Raw genomic sequence first — 24,053 nt, 5'->3', positions numbered from 1 at the left:
GACAGAAAATATTCTCAAACCATTCTTATAATTTTACCAAACTGGTCGCAGATGGAACACCAGCACCATCTTTTCCACTGTTGTGGTTTCACCCTGGCTAGCAGCTCAGCCCCACACAGCCACTGACTCACCGCCCCCAGTGGGATGGGGGCAAAAATCAGAAGGCTAACAGTGAGAAAACTCACAGGCTGAGATAAAGACAGTTTAATAGATAAAGCAAAAGCTGCACGTGCAAGCAAAGCAAAACAAAGAATTCATTCGTTCTTCCCCATCAGCAGGCAGGTGTTCAACTGTTTCCTGGTAAGCAGGGCTTCATCACATTAACAGTTACTTGGGAAAACAAACTTTGTAACTCTGAACATCCCCCCTTCCTCCTTCCTCCCCCAGTTCTATTGCTGAGCGTGAAACCATATGGTGTGGAATATCCCCTTGGTCAGTTGGGGTCAGCTGTCCCAGCTGTGTCCCCTCCCAACTTCTTGTGTACCCCCAGCCTACTCGCTGGTGTGGTGGTGAGAGAAGCAGAAAAGGCCTTGGCTCTGAGCAAGCACTGCTCAGTTACCAACACTGTTTTGGTCACAAATCCAAAACCTAGCACCATATGAGCTACTATAAAGAAATTTAACTCTATCCCAGCCAAAACCAGTACACTCACAAAATCATTCCAACAGTCAGTTTAGTTACAGTCATGCATTCATGTCCCAGACAGACATATAACACTCAACCCTCGAAAAACTTAAAAGGTGTAAAAATAATTTCATATTTTTAGAAAACAGTAATTTCTGCGTAGGTACAAAGCCCACACAGACAAAAAAAACCTTTGGATGCAATGGAGCAAGGAGACCAGAAGACAGTCACAAGTTGGTGTTTGAAGACCAAACCAGTAAGTCAATTTTTAGGAAACCCTCAGACACAACAGAACTTTCAAATGGTTAATATGAGAAAAATTTTAAAACATTACCATGCAAAACAAAAGAAAGGAGGAACACTAAACTAAGGACTCTGGGAAAAATACTGGGGCAAAGCTGCACATAGCTCTGAAAGGCAGAACAGGATGTTCACAATTAGCTACAGTAAGTACAATAGTACCTATGTCTAAAGCCCAGACAAACACGGTTTCTTAAGCATTAGCATTCTGCATAAAAAGAATAATGAGAGCAGAAAGACCACAGCAAAATCGACAGCAAATAAGGCTGAAATTTCTAGGATGATGAAAGCACATAAAACATGGAACACCAAAACCAGGTTTAGATATTGATGATAAATTTACAATGCAAAGCCTCCAGCTAAGTGTAAATCCAAAAATTCATGCATCTGGGGCACTGATGTTGCAGTTCAAAAGTTAAAACAATTTAACCTTGACTCAAAAAAGACAGTATTTAGGATAGTTTGAGCAGTTCCTTCTCTATGCCCACTCAATTTGCCTGGTAACATACATGCCAATAATGTGATATTTTATTGAACACAACTACCTGGAAGAGCACCTCAAGATATCCGTGAAAGATCATGAATGTATTTGTTCCCAGATACTGGCCACTATAGCAGCACAAGGAGAAGGAATGTAGACATTTGTACAGCTTACCTCCACTATACCTAACTGCGTACAAACTGCGTTTGATCTCTCATACTTAAAACTTCAAGCTATGTAAAGTTACAGTCAAGTTCTTTGGGAAACAAGGTATTTTCATACAGCTTCAGAAATTTGACAAGTTCATTCTTCTAGTTTCATAAAGATAAAAAGTTCAAATGGAATTTGCTGGAACGGATGATATAAACAAAGATGCCTGTCCGCCATTCATTATTTTTACATAATCTTGCCTTCGTCCTATACAAATAAAAACATACTTGTATTATCTTTGATGGCTGCAAATTACCACCATTTTAAAATAATGATACTGACAGCTTTAAGGATTTGCCTCACAGCATCATACTTGTGAGCTCTTTCAGTAAGAAGCACCACAGCTCACTGGGAGCAATATTATCAGGTTTGATTTATTGCTATCTTTAAGTGAATGGCTGAAGATTTTTACAAAGTACCAACACGGGTCAAGATACTGACCTAACAAATTAAGAACTACAAGTGATTTATCTGGAGTTTGCCAGTGGCCTCTCTGCCACCAGATATCACTAGATTAAAAAAACCAAAACCAACCCATTCCCTCCCCACCCAAGAAAAACCCACAGAAGTTGAAGATTTTTGTTACAACTCAGGTTAGGTGACTTTAATATCTAGCAGCACACATACTATTAAAACACATGTTTTAGTGGAAAGATTTTTCACTCTAGTATCATGGAATTCTATTTGTGACTAAAGTAGTGCAATAATACTTGGTCCACTGACCCAAATGGCAATTAAATATGGATATTTCAAACAATCTGAAAGGCTCCATATCCAACTACCAAACCCCGGTCACCAAGTTTTTGAATTAGATTAAAAGCTCAAATAACTTGTTCAACAACAGCAGCAAAAGCCAAAAAAAACCCAGAAAACAAACAAACAAAAAACCCAAATAAGTGCCCACACTCTGGTTTAATTCAAGATCTATTATATCCATTAAAATTTTGTATAAATCTACCCTACATAATCAAACTTAAGCATTTTGCTTAGTTCAGTAACAATTTATCATTTCAGTAAGCAGACTGAAGCATAAATTTTCTCATAAAATTTATTAATTACTGGAATCCAGAGGAAAAAAAAAAATAATTTCACTGAATACATCTTATTCAGTATAGCAGTTACATATTATTACAGAGGTTTTGCAGCTTCAGTAAAAGCCCTTTCAAAGGCAATGTGCTATTGCAACTTTCTATTAATTTGCTTTTACTTACATTCATTCTTTTTACATAAAATGCTAACAGGTCAAATTAGACAAAATACCACAACAGCAAAGAAATTGTACAGGCATCTTCTGAGCTGACTACTAATTACATTTTAACCTTCTATTTGCAGTTTGACAGAGCACTTAATAAAAACAAAACATTGCATGCTCTAGAAATATAGAAGTACCCTATAAATACTATCCATTTCTGTACTGCCATTGCCTTTGGTGTTTATTTCAATTACAATATACAATGGCTCTTTCAATAACTATACAGAAAGCATAAAAATTGACTCATATTTAAAACTCCCACCTTGCTGCAATTTGCTTGTAGGTTGCTTTTAGGTTTTTCATATTACCTCCATCCATTTGGATTTTTAGTACCTGAATTTTCAATAATGAGAATATTATTTGTTACAGTATTTTGTAAGTTTGATGTACAAGTTCACTAATGTGTCCATCATTAATGCACAGGCATGAGCAGAAATTACTTGAATGTATAAATAAATGTATTTAACCTTTTCTAAAATTGTATGCAAAATATATCACCTGCAAGTATCAATCAAATGAATACTCATCTTATAATGTTGACCAAAAAGTAGAAAAAAGTTCTGTATCAGCCACTTTTCCACTCCTATTTTACTCCATCCCTCAGTTCGTCATTATTGTAGTTTACAGTGTATGTACTACACATTTTTATACATACAACATCCATAAAAAGTGGTAACAAATTACACTGTAAAGAATTACTATAAGTGGTATAATACCTAATTTTATATGAATATAAAAATTTTAATTATTTTAAACTGTAAAGTAGGTAGAGCCATTTATCTACCACATGTAACCTACCAAGAATCGAGAAACATAATTAATGCAACAATACAGATTACAACTCCAGTTCTTAGTTGCTTTTAAAATGTATATATACACACACAGTTACACTATACATGACAAGTCAACTCATAACATTGAATAGTTGGTTAATAAGCTCAATAAATGCAGTACTTGTTTAAAAAAGAAAAAAAGCACAGAGTAGTAAAATCATATAGCTGACCTTATTATTAAGCCAGAGTATTTATATGTACAGTCCAGCATTTGAAAGGGGTATACAACTAGCTTCACAAGAAAATTACAGCCTATACACACATTTTCTTCCTGCATAGTATATAGTATAAAGAAGCTGCACTAGCATTTATAAAGAGACTGAACTCGGGGAACTGGCAATGGGATATGGAGCCATTCACTTCTACAAGTGGCACAGGTCTGTGTGGTAACTAAGTTAATCATTTGACAAATGGTTGGTAGTTTTTATGAAATGAGCTGGTGCTTTCAATCCCGTTCCTGGTGCTTTTGTGATGTGGATATCTACCAACTATTAGCCACAGTAAAGACTGAGTGAGATTGGAGACTGAACAAGCCTCTTATCCCTTGCTAGAGGTCTCTCTAGGTCAGGGTTTGCAGCACTTTGGTGGGGCAGTGGGGTAAAGCTTGCACTGCTGCTGCTGCTGCTGCTCACGCTGTACCCATTTAGTGGACGAAAAGAGGACTTCAGTTTCCAATGCTGTCAGTCTGAAGAGTTTCACAAACACTGAATTCATGTTAAAATGAAATTTTCTTTCACCTGCTTAAATACAAAGTTTCACCACTGAAGACAAACGTTTGGAGGGGGGAGGACAGGGGACAGAAATCATACAAAAAGATGAAAGCATTAGCAAAGGTTAAAAAAAAAAAAAAAGAAATAAATAAAAACCCCACACCTTGCAACTCTTTTACTAAAATCTCTTCCTGCAGAGATAAGATGTCTTTTGAACAATACAACATAGAAAAATACTTTCAGTATAACTTAAGGTACTGCATTTAAAACCCAAAATGTGGTGTTAAGTATTAAGCTGAAAATTGTTGCTTTAAGGGGTTCCTAGTTTATCTGATACCAAGGGCTTAACCAAAATTAGTTTGCCTCTCTGACACATACCATTGAAATATAACTGAAGAGTGAGACACTTGAAGTACTTTTGTTTTACATTATTAAAAAATAAAATGAATGTAGTAATTAAGAAGATCGACACTATTAGACAAGGGTGCACACAAAATAATTTCCTTTAAAAAGCAAAGTTTCCTGTGTTGTATTCCTAAGTACATATGCCCTGAAAACGCATTCTTGGCCTTTAAGAAGCCACGAGTTCAAAACTGTGTTAAATGATGCAGAAGGTGGTCTTATCTAGGAATGGGTAAAAAGCAAACCAAGGAACAATAGTTGGTTTTCTCCAAGGTTTCGCTCAGGATCTCCAGTAGCAGTTAGTTTCACATCATTCACTTTATACTCAGTATATCTAGTACAGATCATAGAATGGTTTGGGTTGGAAGGGACCTTAAAAGGTCAACTAGTCCAACCCCCCTGCAATAAGCAGGGACATATTCAACCAGATCAGGTTGCTCAGAGCTCCATCCAACCTGACCTTCAATGTTTCCAGGAATGAGGCATCTACCACCTCTCTGGGCAACCCATTCCAAGATATATGCATTTCCATCATATGTTCTTCAAACTCATTCTATTTTAAAAGAATACAAAATATCCCACAATATCCCAAATTCTACCAGTTTTCTCCTTCCTCTGTGCTAATATGTAATGAACTACACAAAGCAAACCTCTTCTAATGCTTCAGTAAGAATACACATAACGACACTGCAAGAGCCAAACACTATTTAGTTGAGTAGGCGTTGTTATGCTAACAGTCTGAAGACATTTAAGAACTACTTAGACAGCGATCCTGGCAGCTGAACCAAAGAGAAAACAGGATCTGTGGAACAGCACAATATTCAGAAGTTATCTGCTGTGTATTGGTAATTCCCTATAGCAAGGACTAGAAGACCTGTTACCACCACAAAGTCAATACCGCCACCTAAGGGTGACAACAAAATATTATATTTATTGCCAGATCATTTTCAGAAACATTTATATAGAAAATAAGTCTGACACCTGCACAGGTTGAAATGCCTTTAGAGCACACAATCTTCACTTTTTTTTCTTCTATTAACATCGAACTCACCATGAATGTTTTACCTTAAGAACAGTATTACAGAAACTGCCCAAGTCAAAATGCAACAGTTACAAACAAAAGAGCAAAAAAATTATCAAACTCTGAGAAACAATGTTGTATCAGTTAGATTTCCAAAGAAATGACAGAAGCATTTTATTTTGTTGTAAAAACAAAGTGAATGTTTCAGAAGGGCTTACTGAAAGACTAACTTTCTGACAAGGATTATTAATACTGAACAGATGTCTCAAACAGTTCTTATGAAAGCATGTTTTCCCATATCTCAGCTTAGTTTCAGTATGGTTATTCAATGCATTTTTAAAGCACTGAAAATTATCTTTACGGTACAGTAGTAGTTTTTGGTGCATATGTAACATGTTTGACAAACTAAAATACAAGAGGGACTTTATTGTTACCAGTGAACACTACCAACAATGTCATCTGTAAGTTTTTGCTTTAGAAAGCTCTAATCTAATACTTGACAGAAGATGAAGCATCATTGTCCAAAGCTATGATATACAGTAGAGAAATCAATCTCAGTATTGGCATCATCCTTGATATGTATGCACATGTTTAGCAAGTAGCTAGTCCTATATGTGTATTCTCTGTCTACAAAGAAAAGCAGCAGCACTTTCCTGGAGAACATGAGATTTTATAAAAGTAAAAAAGAATAATTGAAGGGGAAAAGTCTGGAACAACTACAGTTCTTTTCACAACCTCCAAAAAATGAAAAAAGCTAGTTAGAAAGTATTTTAGGAAAGTATTCACGAAGAAGCATGGGAAAATGATGCTTCTTCTGAAATCTCCCCAAGCAGAAGAACAGTTTTAAGTAATTATGTCTAAAAATTTAAAAAGTATATGGAATATGTTGAGGGGAGGGGGTGAAGGGCAGAGAAATCACATTCTTTAGGAATCTTTTTCCCCAAAAGTCTCTTTCATTTACTTGTTATCAGTGAAAAAGTAAGGTATTTCTATGTATTCTAAACTTCAGTAGTTCATACCATCAGTTGATGTGCAGCTTATAAATACCTCATAACACTGACTTTTCTCCTCAAACTATTTGCCTAGACTAAACTCAAGGCAAAGTACTCCCTCCTCTCCACATTTACCCTGTGTCATGCAGAGGGCACACTGCTGAAGTAAGTGGTTTGTAGCTGACATGTATGAAGAAGAAAAAGAGAACTGCTTCCCAAAGTCAAAAATAGGAGGGATGTGTGGGGGAATCTCAGTAAAACAGATAAGCATACATAAATCAGGTTACACTATGCTGTGATTATTCAGAAAACATGAAAATTAAGTTTATTTTGTCCTATAAATTTTTGTACATTGATTCCAGTCAATACTTTAAAAGTGTGTAAGTATTTAATTATGTGACATAAAACTAAAATGTTTGTTCTAGTCTATCTTAATTCTTTTTTACTGAAACTAAAAAAGTATATTATTCACATATCTCAAGTATTATAGTTTCTATCAAACGTAGCATCACAGTTAACAGGAATTTCTACTCTGCATTATCTGCAACAAACTGCAAACGTGGGCACTACACTAACAGAACAGTCATCTTTAAAACCATCATTAAATAATTATCTGTAAAAAATTTACTATAAAAATGTTCTCACACATCAAGCATGAAAAAAAGATTATCAAACACACTGCCAATTCAGCCAAAATCTGGTTATCTTGAAATGTCCTCCACTCACGGCAAATACTGTTCCTGGATAGAGTCAAAAGACAGACAAGGAACTAGAAAGGTGGTCAAGTTAGACCATATCCATCTTCATGAACGTATCTGGAAACCATCAGACAAATTATTTGTCTTTAAGTCATCTACTTCACGAGATCATTTTATTGGAAAGGGAGAAATGCTGCCAGCACTCCAACCAACTGTAGTAGCTTAGTTGCAGCAGTATTTCTCATCTACCCCTAAACAAGCTTGGAAAAGAGAGAAGAGAAGAAGGGAAGAAAGTATAGAGGTAGGAATGCTGTCATCCTGTTGTAGTGTCTAAAACTTCATCTCCCTTCATCTTTAGAAGCTCCTTCTCCTCATCCACATCTAACTCACCATGAAAAAAACCACAGAAACTGGGTGGAATAGGGAGGTACAAATCTATAACTCCTGCCTGTTAAGTTTCAGCAACCATTGTATTATAATGTTAGCCATTAAGTCACTCAGTTAAGGAAAGACAATGAAAAAGAAATCAGTGTGTAAAATCAACATAGCTAAGTGGAGAAGGTTTTTCCCAGCTCTAAAATGAACTCCCGAATCTAGGTCTACCCTATTCATAATGAGGAAATAGAGAGTTTACACACTGCCTGTACAAAATTGCTTCTAGCAACAATCCTTCCCTTCAGGTGTACTATAGTCACAAACTTGTTCTGCATCTCTCTACGAAGAAGTCACAAAACCTTTAAAATCTCTTAGGGCTCCATTCTTCTAGTGAAGGCTGCAATTCAAAGTGTTAATTTTCTTTGACAGCTCAGGTTAAGTACAGCCCTACTCCATGTCTCAGTGAGTACTGCATATTAGTGTGGAAGAGTTCTCTGATTTTGCAGCTTAAGCTACGTACTGTCTATCTGGGGTGGAAGGACAAAAAAAGAGGTTGGTAGAAAGTTAACAATGAAATCAACCAATTCATCTTCCATCAGCCACATTCACATTAGTCATTCATAGGAGGCAAACATGAAAGTTATACTCATAGCATTCAATTCCAGCCATGACCATAAAATAAAACTACAACTAAACTCAACCAAGAAGCTAGGAAATTTCTTAGTTTTGTCTGGACAGAGTAGTAATCTGTTCTTCCATTTACACTGAATTTCTGTGAGATTGTTTGATTGTATCAGACTGCTTGGGGACAGATAAGGAAAGACAAATCAACATACTGGCACACTTTGCAAGTCCTACAATTTTTTTTTTCCCCCACTTGGTTCCCAATTTGACCAGTATGCTTCAGAATAGAGGCTTTACATATAATTACTCTTCCATTCAAACGACAGAGGAAAAATAAACATATTTTGAAGAGGTACAAATCATAAACAGTTATGCAAACAACAACCTTGTATTCTTAAGTTAGCCTTGCAACATTAACTTTTTCTTCACACATCCTTTGCACTCATTTATTATTTGCAGCTTTCACTTATTACCATGACACAATCAGCATTTCAAAGAAAGAAGAGGGTCTATTTTTCTGTGAAATGCCTAGTATATTAAACAATCAGAACATAAATTCTTTCTCTGTTTCTGCTCAGCAGTCTGATAATGAAGTTACGTAGCAACAGATGAAGCAACTGAACTGTGTTGCCTGATCCACATTTCACTGTAAAGTAACACTCACAAAGGCATTATTTAGCTGCTGGTTGCCTCTGTACAGATGTATTTTTGAAGTATAAAATCCATTAGTCTGAGACAAGCCTAGATGAAAACCCAGCCTCCATGTACCATCTATAATGGACAACACATTTTGAAAGTAATAGAAATTGCCTGTAAGATTCACATGATTTTGAGCATCTCTGAAAAAGGAAGAAACAAGAAAATACAAAACACACAGACTCAATGTACAGTATTTACATGAAAGCTACAGAAGATGTTGGGGAGGGGGGCAGGAAGAAAGGAGTCTTCTTCCTATAGCAGACTGACAATCTAATCTATGAACTTCAAATACAGAAATCAAGCCCTCGTATGTCAAGTACACTTTTCTTGCCACACAATATTTTCATTTCAGAGAAAGAATACTTAGTTATTTTGAAAACAAACACACACACATTTCCCCAAACTACCTTCTTCACCAAAAGAGTAGGAAGTAAGATGTGCCACAGTAAATATTAGCAGTAGTTTTATTTTAGGAGGCAGTCTTAAAAACAAAAGTAACCCACAGAATTTGACAAATCAAACAGTGGATTATCATTTGCCACCAACCATTACTCCCTTTTAAGGTAACTCTATCTTTTATTATTGTTATTTTGGAAGGTAAAAATTTTTATTTTGCAACTGCATGAGAACTTCTTACAAGCTGTCTTGGTTCATCACACACAATTACACTTCCAGCAAGATTTGAAAGTCTCTTGCCCCTAGCAAGGGAAAAGCACACCAGTTTCTGCAGCATCATCTAGTGGAATCATTCAAGTGTTATTTTATTCTAAAGATTCAACACCCTGGAGTTCATAATAACTTTATAATTTATTTCTTGTTTACATTTCTAGACCAAGATTTAAGGACCTGAATTTGGACTTTACAAAGCTAAACCAAGTTTGCCACAAGTTTATTTCTTCCTGAAAAATTAAGACTGGGCAGCAGCTTTAAATAAAACTAGACATTAAAAAAACCTACATTCATGAAAAATTGTGCAAAAGGTTAGTTTTGATAAGTCACTTGAGAAATTTTCAGAAGTGACAGAATCATTAAAAGAAGTTTCCTATTTGAGAGTACAGATTTTTGTCTTATTTCCAATGAAGAATCAATGTTACATTTCCAGTAATGGAGGCAACCAAATAAAGTGCAAGTGAAGAACATCTTTCCTGATTGTCTTAAAACCAAGAAGAGACTTCCTATGGCCCATTTCAACTGAGAACTTCGATGACATTTCAGATAAAAAAACACAGAACTTTTAAGCGCTAACAATTATAATGTCAGCTTCTTAGGTTATGTTTCAGACTATAAAGAGAATAAAAACATCAATGGCAAAAAGTGTAAGACATATTTGTAAGGAAGGTCAAGTTAACACCTTAACCACATATTTTCCAATGATCATGAACTTATGTAGGTATTTATACATACAATAATTTTTATGTACTATTAAGTACTCTTTCACGTACAATTATGCAAACCTTGAATATTCGCAAGAAGTTTTTTCCTCTTTCATTCAAAGATAAGTAATGCTTTGAATTTCCCTACTTATCTCCAGTTAATTTTTGCATGAGTATGCTTTCCTTCAAGGCTTCTTGGGACTTTCGATTCTCTTTCGTTTTTTAATTAACAGATTTTCTTGTCTTAAGGTAAATATTACAAGGGCTAATTTTGACTGTACTCCAGATTTTGTTTTGATATGGGAGAAGGGGACACACCATTTTTCTGCATTTGAACTGTCTCGAGATCTCAGTTTTGGTCATGATCTATTTCTCAACTTCCCACTATTCTGATCAAAACCAATAAATAGCTTTTTTTTTTTTTAAAGTAGAAAACCTTCTCAAATGAACCACCTTAGGCATTAGTATCTGTTTGTCTGTTTGAAGCCAAATATCAAATGACTCTGAGTACAAGGTATGCTGTTTTCTTACAAAAGTTATTTATTTGTTCCAGTTCAGCAGTTTTCAAACCAAAGGTTTGAAACCCTGACATTACCTGATAGCTAAGAATTCAACTGCAAGCAGATTTTTCTACTTACTTGCAAGAAAAAACAAAAAACAAAAAACTTAAAGCCAGTGCTTTACTATACTATCTAGTAGATACTGGCTTTCAACATTAGAAACCATGATTTCAAAGACTGTTTATAATTAGGACACAAGATAGTTTCATTACTCCTCAGCAACTTCCTTCTACTAGCATAGCCACACTCTTTTCTCAACTGCATCCTGATGAGAAAGTGACATATTTCAAGAAAAGATTATCAGAGTGTATTATTTGTAATCAAGAACCCTACCTCCAAAAATCTTTTAGTTTAGGTAAGTTTGTACTTTTTACTGTAGAAAAATGTACTGGTATAAACAAAAGAAACGTTCCATACAGACTAAGCATTTTCCTACATGAATTAGGCATCTCCTAAACAATTAGTCCTGGAACATCATGTTGAAACCAAAAGTTAATATGTATTTGGAATAGCATTAGCTTAACTTGTACTTTGAGTCATCTGAGCTATCTCTGTAGAACCTAAGTTTTCACAGCTAGAGAACATTTTTAAGCAATTCACTGACAAAAAGCAGCTATTCAGAAGGAAGTTTTAAACAGATAAAAAGCAAGAGAAAGCTCTGACAATGAAAACACTGTGGAAGAAGAAAATCATGACATGTACTTACTAATTTGTTTTCTTGCATGTATATTCTTTGCAACTTCTCACAGCCTTTAGCTATAAAGATCATTCCTTCATCTGAGATCTTGTAACACTGCCCAAAATGAATGTCTTTCAATTCTCTGCATTTTGAACCCAGCTGCAATTAATGGAATCAAAGCAAGTATTTAAGAATAAAGGAAAAAAACAACAGGATTTGACTGAACTGGAGAGTTGGGAGTTAAGATTTCTTTCTGCTTCTACGCCCCCCCGCCTTAAAAATTATCTTTCTTTACAGGTTTTGTAACACAAACAAGAAAGATTATAATTACATACATGACAAAATGAAGTTGCTAACTACAGTCAACAAAACTGAGCTACGATCAGCACGTAAGAACCAAGTTATTTATTGAACATATATATATAAGTAGCTAACAATGCCTGTATGCTAGACCATTGACAGCATATTTGATTTAACATAACTACTTCACAGCTTACCCTAAAGGCTCCTTTTAACACAAGAGAGTTGACGAAACCTTCCTGCGTGCCTAGCAAATAAAGTTCTCAGTCACCTTCAGCCTTCATGATGCAAAAAAGAGTTATTTAAACACTGGTTCCAAATAGCAACAAGCTCAGGAAAACTTAATCAGCCAGAGGTGACGTACAGGATGTTGAACTGGAGATTTCATTATAAAAGGGATCATATAACCCCTGGATATTAAAAAAAAAAAAAAAAAAGTATGTGCAGTCTCTAGAGAACAGCATTTACTGCACAAAAAAAATATGTCCATAAACCAATTTTTAAAATAGTAGAGGTCATCTGATTTTAATTAAATCCTAGAAAAGGGTACCTTCTTCCATGTCCCTTTTTGCACTTGGTAAGAAGTTGAAAGATATTAAATTTACAAAAGAAATTTGTGGAATGGATGGTTACCTGCTTTAGGCCTTCATCAGTGAGTCTGTCTTGATTGCCTACATGCACTTTCTGAAGAAGAGGACACTGAGAGGCAACTGCAATAATAGAGATGTCAGAAAGCTGTTTACACCTGTAGGCAGTATACCTTAGGAGCCCAGGGCATTTAATTGCTAATATGCATACTCCTTTATCAGATACATTGCGACAATCAGAAATATTGATTTCAGTAACATTCTGGCTTCTTGATGCTATCTTTTCCAACAGCTCATCAGTGACCTGCAAAGAAAATCCAAATATTCAAATTTAACTTTTTTCATAAACATCTTTAATTTCATTAACACAAGAACTACTATTTGCAAGATATATTTCCATAAGATATTGGGAGAATGAAAAGATTTGTTTTCCAAGATAAAAGCGTACTGGTATAATCAGTTTTACAGTTACCTTTAAAGAATTCTGCTCCAGCACTTGCAGAGAATAACAGTTAATGGTCCTCTTTTAGACAAAGAATTCTTCATCCTTTAGAAGAAAAGGATTTGCTGGCCCTTCTACAGCAGCACTCTACTTACGTACCTAAGGTAGCATTTATGGAGAAGTAAAGGGTTTATATGTCTCTGAAATGCAAGAGGTCTCTACTTAGGCTTTGGTAATCATCCAAAACCAGATGCCAGCAGACAAATAGTACAGTGATGCAGGTAACAATGGGCTTCTTAACAACAGAAAACAGTCACCTAAGGTAGCAGTGAACGAAAGGGATGAGAAGGAAAGAACACTATAAAGCTAATTAAAACCCAAAAGTTTCCCCCTGTTATTTGCTCAGTTTTAAAATATGCAAGTATTCTGTTTTTAAGTGTTAGCCTATGAAAGACCATTAAATCAGATACTTGCACTATTTTCCCAGAGCTCCTTTGAAGAAAAAAAGATTCTATCCACTTTGTACCTGTACACATTGTAGTTAGCTAACATGTCAGCAATTTTAAAAGCCAGTCCTACAAAGCAGGTAAGAAACATAAGATATTCTTCATGCTCAAGATAACTTAAAACAAAACAAAACAAAACCAAACCACAGCGGGTAAGACACAATGCACAGGACTCCCTCACTTTAAAAGTTCAGTTTCGAAAAACCTGAGGTGACCTGAGGTTTCTAACAAAACCGTTCAGGAATACTTATCCATCACTTAGCATACATGTGATTTAGCTTTAAGCCTGAAGAGGGCAAGAGAGCAACACAAATCCCTTTTGTTTTTCTCTTACACAGTTGAGAAACAAATTGCATTCAATCTCTTCTCCATTAGTAGCAACTCTAATCTTTTTTCTTGCTATTTCATCAGGGAGCTGTTAGCTAGAAAACATGACAAATTGGGGCAGGGGGACACGACAAAAAAACCAAACCACCAAAACCCACAAACACCTAAACAAACAACCCCTCCAAAAAAGGAACACAACCCCAAGAATAACCAAAAAAACCCCAAAACCACCAAACACTCCCCCCACACGGAGAAGGATAACATTTGTGCTTAATACTGGTTTAGGAACTCAATTAAAAATTGGCAAGATAGTTTTCTTAGGGCAATGCCACAACTGATAAACTTTAGTGAGATCCCAACATACCCAACAGGCAAAACCATTAAACACCTTTGTAGTAGAAATAAGGCTACACCTCAAGACAGTGAAGAAGAAAGACTTATTTGACACATAGTACCTACAGAGCAAAAAGATGGACCTCTGGTCTGAGTGTGGAGTCACTTGAGAAAAATCAGACAATCTGCTATATAACAGTGGTTCAGAAATATGTTAACTAGTAACTCTAGAAGCAAGACAACTTGCATGATTTCTAATGAATTGGTGATCTGAAAATAATATCCCATGTACATTCTTTACATCCAACATAGATGAGTTCATGTTGCTGCTTCTTCAAATGGGACCCTCCAATAGTTGTTCCCCTGCACCCTATATTTTCATGAAACTCTCAAGAAATTGTTTTATAAACCTCTGAAAGTAACTAAGTAACAAGAAACCTCAAGGGGGTGGCCAAACAACATGGGCATCCTTAGAAAAGTTCTCCAAGGAGGAAAGTTACCCAGAACAATCTAAGGCTAGACTCTGTAAGGATCTCACTAAATGAAATCCATGAATCCCAGACATATTTAATTCTAGGATTGGCCAAAGGCCTAGAAAGACACAATCTGTCTTCTGACCAGTAGGAGCCACATGAGTTGAAGAAAAATTAGTTTGTTAAAACAAACAAAGCAAGCACCAGTTAGGTGATCATTCTTCAAAACTAGAGCATCCTCAGAAAAGCTCGTGTACGTCTTTCAATTAATATGAGATCTGATAGTTCTTATGAATGGAAATACCACTACCTGGTACAGACCTGAGACAAGTAACCCACAATCCCTTTCAAACAGCACTTGTCCTCACACTGTTTAACAAATGATCTTAGGCAAAAGAAGCTACATTTAAAGGAGTTAATCTAAGGGTCCAGATATTTTTAGTCTCTAGTAGAAAAATCCCTGAAAGCACAGACATCACCATTTTATGGGTTTCTTTTGTTTACCTTTGCTCAAGAGTACAAGTTCTGAGTCATCAAAACATAATTTTTCCACAGTGACACCTTCATACCTGTTGACGACTACTGAGATCCAGTTGCTTCCAAAACTGAAAGTCTAAACAGAGTTCACGCCAATATTTACAGACTAATGACACTGAAAGGCAACGCTCATTCAGGGATAAATTGGAAAATATCTGTAAAGAAACGGAAGGAAATATTATTTATCAGAAGTAATCATATTTCAAGACAAAAATATTTTACTACTAACCCTTCTTGTAAAAGACAGAAAAGTATTAGTGTGCATTGCAACACACAGTTCTAGAACCTGCCCCTGACTTGATTAGTCAAGGACAATAACAAAAAAACCTACATCCCACAACAGCTGACAATATTAATAAGTCACATTAGCACAACCAACAGTAGAATGTATCCTACTTAAGCACTCATTTCTTAGACCAAGTTTCGAATGTGCTTCTGAGATGGGATACCTAAAGAATTACAAATACAAATACTAGCACAATGTTATTTGCAAGCCATTTAAAAGGTGTTTTCATTCCCATTCTGATTCAGGTAGAAAAACCTTTCCTTCTCTTTCCTAACTGAATTGAAAAGAAGAGTCATAAAGGTACAAAAACATCAGTCTTGTGGGAAGGGGGCATAGGATGGTGGCGCAGATCAGCAGAGCAAATCAGTGTCATACAAGGAAACTTAAGCACAGAATTAGCATTTTATACCCCAAGGTTTTGAGCACTACAGCAGCCTGCAAAAAAGAATAAACTGTAACTTTATGGCAGGCTCATAAATTGTTGTTACATTTACTATATTCAGCCCTTCCTCAGAAGTACTGTTGTTTCTTAATAAATATAAAAAGGTCTGTCAAGAGTTACATATGAAGGTACCCTGTAACAAGTGAACTTCAGTCTACATGTCATCCTATAATGAAAAAAGGCAATCATGGCATTAAGATATCTACACAGGAATACAGGCTGCAAAACATGAAACAGTCCTCCCACTCAACTGATGAGGACATCAAGTACTAAGCAGAAGCATGATAGCCAATCTTGGGCAACGTTCTCAAGAAAATCTGAAGATATTGGACAGTGTCCATAGGAAAGCACTAAGGTCTAGAAAACATGAAAAAATTCCAAGAAAAGACTAGGACTGTTTAACCAACGAAAAGCGACAGCAAAGGGAGTAAACAAACTAGAGAGAACAACACTTTCATCTTCTTTGTGGTGGGTAGGACAATTAGTCTCAAAAATTGTTAGGCTTCTAAACTAAGGATAATGAAGCATTGGAAAATAATACCTGGCAACTTACAGAATCTGCATCACTGGGTGGTCTCTAGAACAGACTAGACAATCAACTGTCAACAATAACAACCATTACTGTCCCCTTGTTATAGGAGATGGCTTAGCTTAGCAGTTTTAAATATGTATATCCCTGTAAGACCCCTTGGTGAAGGGGAGTTGGTTGACTTCCTAAAAGATCTGCAAAATATAATAAGGAAATGAAAAAAAATAAAAACAACCCAAGTTCACCACCTTCTGTAAATGCTTGCAAGATTTATCACTCCCATCATCATCTTCTAGCTATGAAAAACTCACAATCTCTTATGTAAGACTCCTCGCAGTGCTGAAAGATTGTGCGTGAACCCTGTTTTCCTGCAGGCCTTTGCTTGACCATTACCAGAGCCAATGGATGTTTCTTATTAGGGAATCACTTGAACACAGGCAGACAGAAGCGCAGATGAAACAATCAGTGCCTGCTTCCTCCCTGCAGTTCTTTGTACTGGTGAATCCACACACAGAGCAAGGAGGTGGCTGTGATCAGCACCCAAAAAATACCATCACCCCCAGTCAAGAAGGGAAAAAGCACTAATTAGTAAATGGTAATTTGGCATCTGACATTCCTACTGCCAAAGAGTAATTCTAAGCATTAGAAAGAGATGACAGTCTGATGATTCTCAGCAATTCTAAGTTACTAAAAGCAGTAGGAAACTTGAGTTCCTACTACCAGGATGAAACAGAAGACTGCATCTTTTAACAGTTACAAAAACCTCAGAAGAGAGCAAGGCAACATGATCCACGTTACGTTCAGACAGACATCAGACTGACTCCAGTTAATACTAAGAAGGGATGCCGAGGCTGGCATTATAAAAATACTTTAACTAATCTTTGCTACAGTGGGAAACAGATATGCTTATTTGTGGAAATACCACCTTCACTTTGAGAAACAAGAGCTTGCAGTTTGTAAAACAAGAACACAGCAAACACAGAATAGAAAAGACTGTTGCTAATCCAGCTGCCACTGTGAATATGAAAGCTCTTAAATAATTTTTGTTCCAACTACCATCCTACCAAAACCTGAAAGACCTCACAAATCACAGAAGGCCTACTGCTACTGCTTTGCAACTGCATGAGACACAGCAGTAGCAATGCTGAAACCAAAGAAAAGCACGTTTGATTCAGTACTTGACACAAACAGTATTTCTGCACAGACAGTATTATTATGGAAGAAATGTCTGAAAGCATTTGTGGTCATGTTTTAGTCCACGCTGTACTTAACTCTAGCTGCAGCGACAAGTAAAGAGTGTGTAAGTGTTGCAAGCTGACTACTTGGAGAAACAACCATCAGAGTGAAGCCACTGGAGGAAAAACAGCTGCTGACAAAGTCCTTGCAGATGTTCCAGCAGAGACAGGAGCAGCCACGGAAGTTAGACAAGCAGTACATCTTCAAGAACATGGCCTTGCTGGTTTTGTTGCTTACAGTAGCTATAAAGTTTCCAACTATAAAAGGATTCTGAATAATGCCATGTAAAACATCAATTTCTCTTAAGAGCCTGCAGTTGTTAAAAGGAGATGTATTGAATTACACTAAATGGAATTTAGTAGCAAAGCTTATACATATTCCAGTTTTGTGGCACATCATCCTTATGTTAAGGGATTATCTTAGCTGCTGGTTAAAATACTACACTAATGCATAAAATACTACAACTCACTTTGATGACCTTCACCATCCTTTAATTCAGTTTCATGCACTAGATATATACTGATACTGTGGCAGGGTAGTCTATGTTTGAGTTACGGCCTAACTGTTGTGACACTGCTCAATTCAGGGTTAAACACAATGCATTGTCCTGTGAAGAGGACCACTACTCAATAGTTTCACTATGTAAGCCTGGTTACTTTGTATAAAGATGCAGGCCTTGCCAGCAACTACACACTTGAAGAAGGAACTAAAAACTGATCAAAAGGAAACATCCAGAAGGCACAGAAGGCTGGATGATTGCCAAAGAAGCATGAACTAGAGGAAGAGTAAAGGCAGCAGGGGGAGATGGCCACCACCAACTCAGTTCAAGGCCTAGAAGACTTACCCCCCACACACTCCTTGAGCATGCGCTGTAGAATAAAAGAACAGCTTTTAATTCGACGGGGAGAAAACCTTAGCCCAATAGAAACGGTGGCAGATAAGCGACTACCAATAATGACTTGGGGGAACAACTTTGGAAACTAAGTGGGTGAATCTAAAACTGTGTAAATTGCTTGCTTGTTTAACTGCAGGGTGTGCTACCTTTGTGGAATTACCACCTAGCACCCATATTTGCGCAAATATGCAATAAATACTTTATCTCCCAGGTATGTGATTATTGGCGTGTTGCACACCAGGTGACAAATCCACTTTTCAGACAATAGCAGCTTAATTGTCCTGAATTTAAAATTGTTTTCTAATTCCCAAGGTTGTATAAATAGAGTTGAAAGCTAAAACCATTCCCACCACTGAGCCTGTTCATTTAGCTCCTCCTTACAACAGATAACTATCAGGGGAGTGGGTCCACTAGTTAACACATCTAATTCCTTAAAATTGTACTCAAGCATGTACACCTACATGTCCAGTACTCCCCTTTCCCCCCCTCAACTCCCCATCTAATCCCCCTTCCAAGCACCAGAGAGACTGAAATATCCTTCAGCACTCTCAAAAGAAAAAAAAAATACAAGTTAATAGTATTTTCTAGATGCATTTCACACTTTTTTCCTGTTGGCAAGAGGCAGTGGTAGAGGAAGCAGAGTTCTACAAAACAAGCAAACAAAAAAACCCTACTCTCTTTCCTCCCTCTCTCTCATCTCACCCTCTTTCAGCTCAAGTTCCTAAAACAGATGTCAGTGCCTCCTGCTTCAACTTTTCAAGTGATAGTTAAGATTAGTGGGTTCTTCTTCCTGTTCAATGGATGCAGAAGACTTTCTGGGCCTCCAGGCTACATCCTATGTAAGGATCAACACTCATAATGTTCAACACTGATGGCCTTACCATACCTTCCAGATATAGTCAGTTCTTTAATGTCAAGCTCTTGCTTCAAAATTAGTGTTCATACAGACTTATTGAAGACTACAGTGAAACGAAAATCCAAATCCAAGTCCAATGCCCAGGACAGCATAAGTCAACTAATAGATATAGCTGGCTTTCAGTCAGACCACATTCAATCTGCTGAACTCAATTCAAACAGTCCAATTTTATGTCCTTGATAGATACAATCATACAAACCCCTTACAGTGGGGCTCCCCCACTGTTTCTCTATTAAACGCATGCTAGATATTTCAAGCTGCATATCCAAAAAGGGCTACTTTGAACTTTTGTGCTAAATGTTGACATTTCAGCAGGAATGGGGGGGAAAAAAAAAAAAAAAAAAAAAAACACAACAGACCAAACTCACACCCTATACATACCTTTTCTTAAAAGAGTAAAGACAAGATTTAAATATCATAAATCCATGTATTAAACTTAATTAGGTTATCTGCAAACATTTGATAACTTTGGCCTTAAACCAAGTTCCTCTAAGTTCAGTCAAGTGGAGATACCTAACTGCACTTCTAATCAAAGGAAATCATGAAAAGTCAATCACACCCATGAATGTCACCACGAAAAAAGTACAATACTAGAAAACTGTGCATGTGTTTGCTGACACAATATTCTCAGCACCAAGTTTTGCAAAATCAAGAATTCACATCACACAAATCAAATATGAAGTAAATATAAGCATAATTCAAGAAAGAATTTTAACTTTTCAAAAGACAATCCTAATTAAAAAATAAAATATTTTTAAAATCACAATCAAGGAGTTAGAATTATCGATTGCACAGACTTAAGCTCTGCGTCAGGAACAGAGGCAAGAAAATTCAGCTGATCGCTAATACCATTCTTTAAAGATACTAGCAACTTTAAGAACAAGTTACAGCTTTATGAACATGAACAAAATATACACCATAGGCCCCATAGCAGAAGAGATTATAAAAGGTGAATCCATGCATCCCCTATTTCTGTCCATTGTTTTCATGTGAAAGATCTTTCAATCTAACTAGAAAATATTTCTGTGAATGAAACTTTCTCTTCTCAATAACAACCTCTTCTATCCAAGAATAGGTATCTATGAAATTGTTTCACTCCATTGCCTCAGCTAGATTTGTTTCAAAACCAAAAAGTTCACGGCATTAACAATGAAAGAACATTAAAATGTAAACTCAAACATTCCATGGTGCCTAATGAATTTGATACATTCATTCTTGGAAAACTGCTCATTTGTTCATCAACTGGGTGCAAATTTTTTCAGCAACTAATTCAAGTTTCATTGTCAAAAATAATTCTAAAGTACCATTTAATAAAAGGAACATGCTTAGTACATGACATTTTACTATGAACTGTTAAACACAGTATTTGTTAATTGCAGGCATAGAGAAATTAAGCTTCCAGTGGGTTTATGTATACTAGAGGTTGTTTTGTTCTATTTCAGAAAATGAAAGAATCATCTATCAACAGAAGACAAATGAAGGACAGAGAAATATTTGGTTGTCTTTTAAGAGGTTTCATCACTTTATCCACACATAATCCCAACTGAATAAGGGAAACATGAATGATTCGTGAGCACCTGAGTATAGGAAAGATATAGGCACTCAAGGCACACACCTCTGAAAGGACCCTCAATACACCCATAAAGGGAATCAAGCTAAAAATGCTCTTGTGATCAACAGAAATGTGTCAGCCAGGAAAAGTGATGGTGTGATTTCACATCACAGCAAGGATTCTTACGGCAAACTGCCATTAGTAGGAACAGTTCACTGGTCCCCTGCTTCTAGTTACCAGAACTTTTGCACTGGATTTCGTGAATGAACCCAGAGAAAGTCTTTTCAGGAAGCTGAGGAAAAGTTTTGCAATGTTAGACTGGTGTCGGCCAGCTGAATCAACTCACTCTGCAATTGCATGGTCACTCTACTGAGCACAAAGCTAGCAGCAGGAACATGCAGCCACAAGTTACAAAAGGGAGACAGACACTGCCCTTAACAGCCAGCCACTTGCTAATGGATTGCCTTAGCTGTAATGCAAAACACAACTTTAGTTTCTGTCTCTAAGAAATGACAGGAGATGCTGATACCATACCTTTCCTTCTAATGGAAAGAAAGGGTTCTGATGAATAAGCAGGATACCTTTACTTGAAAGGGCTCATCAAGTTTTACCCCCCCGATGTCCAATTGTGTCTCACTAAAAGACACCTGTGCTGCTTCTGAATCACCACAAGTTTAAAAACAGAGACACTAAAACATACCAAAATCTGTGAAAGACCAAACACAGGTCAGGCACCCTGAGCAAAAGAAACAAATAACTGAATAGGAAATGAAAGCAAGAGTTACATTTACTTTGTATTCAAACATTGCACAACTTGTAATCTATTCGTTTTGTCTATGCAATAATACAAAGTTTCAGGGACGTACAGCAAGCCAAGCAACAGCTAAACAACATTAGAAGAAGTACTATCAGCCATAGGTGGTGAGTGTCAAGGCCCTTATCTGCCTTCAAGAAAAGCAGAAGTTTCATTCCAAATTTGTCTCCTCCATCACATAACTCATTTTATAATGTGAAAACCTACATGCTTACACAAAGGCCACCTTTTCACACACATGCACCTGTGGAAAGCAAAATACTTATTTTTATAATTCTGCAACAAGTGACAAAACATGTCAGGACATCTTTCAGAACTGTATCATTGAAATAATGTCCATATACTATCTTTGCTTTTGTTACTACTCTACTGGCACACCTTTCCTTCACAACTGTGCCCCTCAGCTGCGCTTCCAGAAGCTCAGCAACAGCACAGTGAAGTTAAAGCTGGTTCATTTCCCTACTGCAATCACAGGGTGACACTGAGCTCCCGGGGCGGGGGGAGAGATGTTACTGTGTTGTCCATTGCTAGAGAAAGAGGAGTTCTACAGAACAATTAAGACTGAAATACAAGATCATTTATCTCCCTGCAAGAGCCACAGTTTCAAAACCCTTTCCATTTTTCTCAATGCTATAGCTAAAAGTAAGGCTCGGCACAACCTTTAGACAGGATAAACTGAAGGGAACACCAGCGTAAGAAGGAAAAAAAGCTGGTATTACAACAATGACTCCATAAACTTGTGGATGAAGTCCAATCCAAATGATGCATTTTGATGCCTCTGCCTCCTGACTAGACCAGAAAAAAAAAAATTACAGTGTAACTATAAACACATTGTGGTGGGTTAACCCTGGCTGGACGCTAGGTGCCCACCAAAGCTGTTCTATCACTCCCCCTCCTCAGCTGGACAGGGGAGAGAAAATATAACAAAGAGCTTGTGGGTCAAGATAAGGACAGGAAGAGATCACTCAACCAGTTACTGTCATGGGCAAAACAGACTCGACTTGGGGTAAATTAACTTACTTTATTGCCGATCAACCAGAGTAAGGTAATGAGAAATGAAACCAAATCTCAAAACACTTTCCCTCCACCCCTCCCTTCTTCCAGGACACAGCTTCACTCCCAGATTCTCTACCAACCCCCCAGCAGCACAGGGGGACGTGGAATGGGGGTTACAGTCAGTTCATCGCACGTTGTTTCTGCCGCTTCATCCTCTTCAGGGGCAGGACTCATCACACTCTTCCCCTGCTCCAGCATGGGGTCCCTCCCACGGGAGACAGTCCTCCACAAACTTCAACGTGGGTCCTTCCCATGGGCTGCAGTTCTTCACGAACTGCTCCAGCATGGGTCCCTTCCACAGCGTGCAGTCCCTTCAGGAGCAGACTGCTCCAGCATGGATCCCCTGTGGGGTCACAAGTCCTGCCAGAAAACCTGGTCCAGCGTGGGCTCCTCTCTCCACGGATCCGCAGGTCCTGCCAGGAGCCTGCTCCAGCGCGGGCTTCCCACAGGTCACAGCCTCCTTCGGGCACCCACCTGCCCCGGCATGGGGTCCTCCACGGGTTGCAGCTGGATGTCTGCTCCACCGTGGACCTCCATGGGCTGCAGGGGGACAGCCTGCCTCACCATGGTCTTCACCATGGGCTGCAGGGGAATCTCTGCTCCAGCGCCTGAAGCACCTCATCCCCCTTCTTCACTGACCTTGGTGTCTGCAGGGTTGTTTCTGTTACGTGTTCTCACTCCTCTCTCCAGCTGCTGTCTCTGTGCCCGCTGCAACTTTTTTTCCCTTCTTAAATCTGTTACCCCAGAGGCGCTACCACCGTCGCTGATGTGCTCAGCCTTGACCAGTGGCGGGTCTGTCTTAGAGCCAGCTGGTATTGGCTCTGTCAGACACAGGGGAAGCTTCTAGCAGCTTCTCACAGAAGCCACCCCTGTAACCCCCCCCACTACCAAAACCTTGCCACACAAACCCAATACACATGTATGTCCAGTCTTTTCAGGTTTAAGTTTATTAAAAATAAATGCCAACGTTCAAAAGTCAGAAGACAACA

At 37.6% G+C, this 24,053-nt stretch overlaps 1 protein-coding gene across 3 annotated transcripts in view; it reads right to left on the bottom strand.

The window, feature by feature from the left end:
• FBXL17 (F-box and leucine rich repeat protein 17) overlaps nt 1-24,053 on the bottom strand; it is a 300,099-nt gene that overhangs the window by 271,125 nt on the left and 4,921 nt on the right. For all 3 annotated transcript variants that reach the window (XM_052777394.1, XM_052777393.1, XM_052777391.1), the window contains exons 2-4: nt 15,371-15,493; nt 12,767-13,024; nt 11,861-11,992 (exon numbers count right to left, since the gene is read on the bottom strand). In XM_052777394.1, coding sequence (XP_052633354.1) covers nt 11,861-11,992; nt 12,767-13,024; nt 15,371-15,493 — 513 coding nt within the window. The remainder of the gene's footprint in view (nt 1-11,860; nt 11,993-12,766; nt 13,025-15,370; nt 15,494-24,053) is intronic.

This window comes from Harpia harpyja, chromosome Z (genome assembly GCF_026419915.1).
Source record: "Harpia harpyja isolate bHarHar1 chromosome Z, bHarHar1 primary haplotype, whole genome shotgun sequence".
Lineage (NCBI taxonomy): Eukaryota > Metazoa > Chordata > Aves > Accipitriformes > Accipitridae > Harpia > Harpia harpyja.
This window is presented reverse-complemented; position numbering and strand designations above follow the sequence as displayed.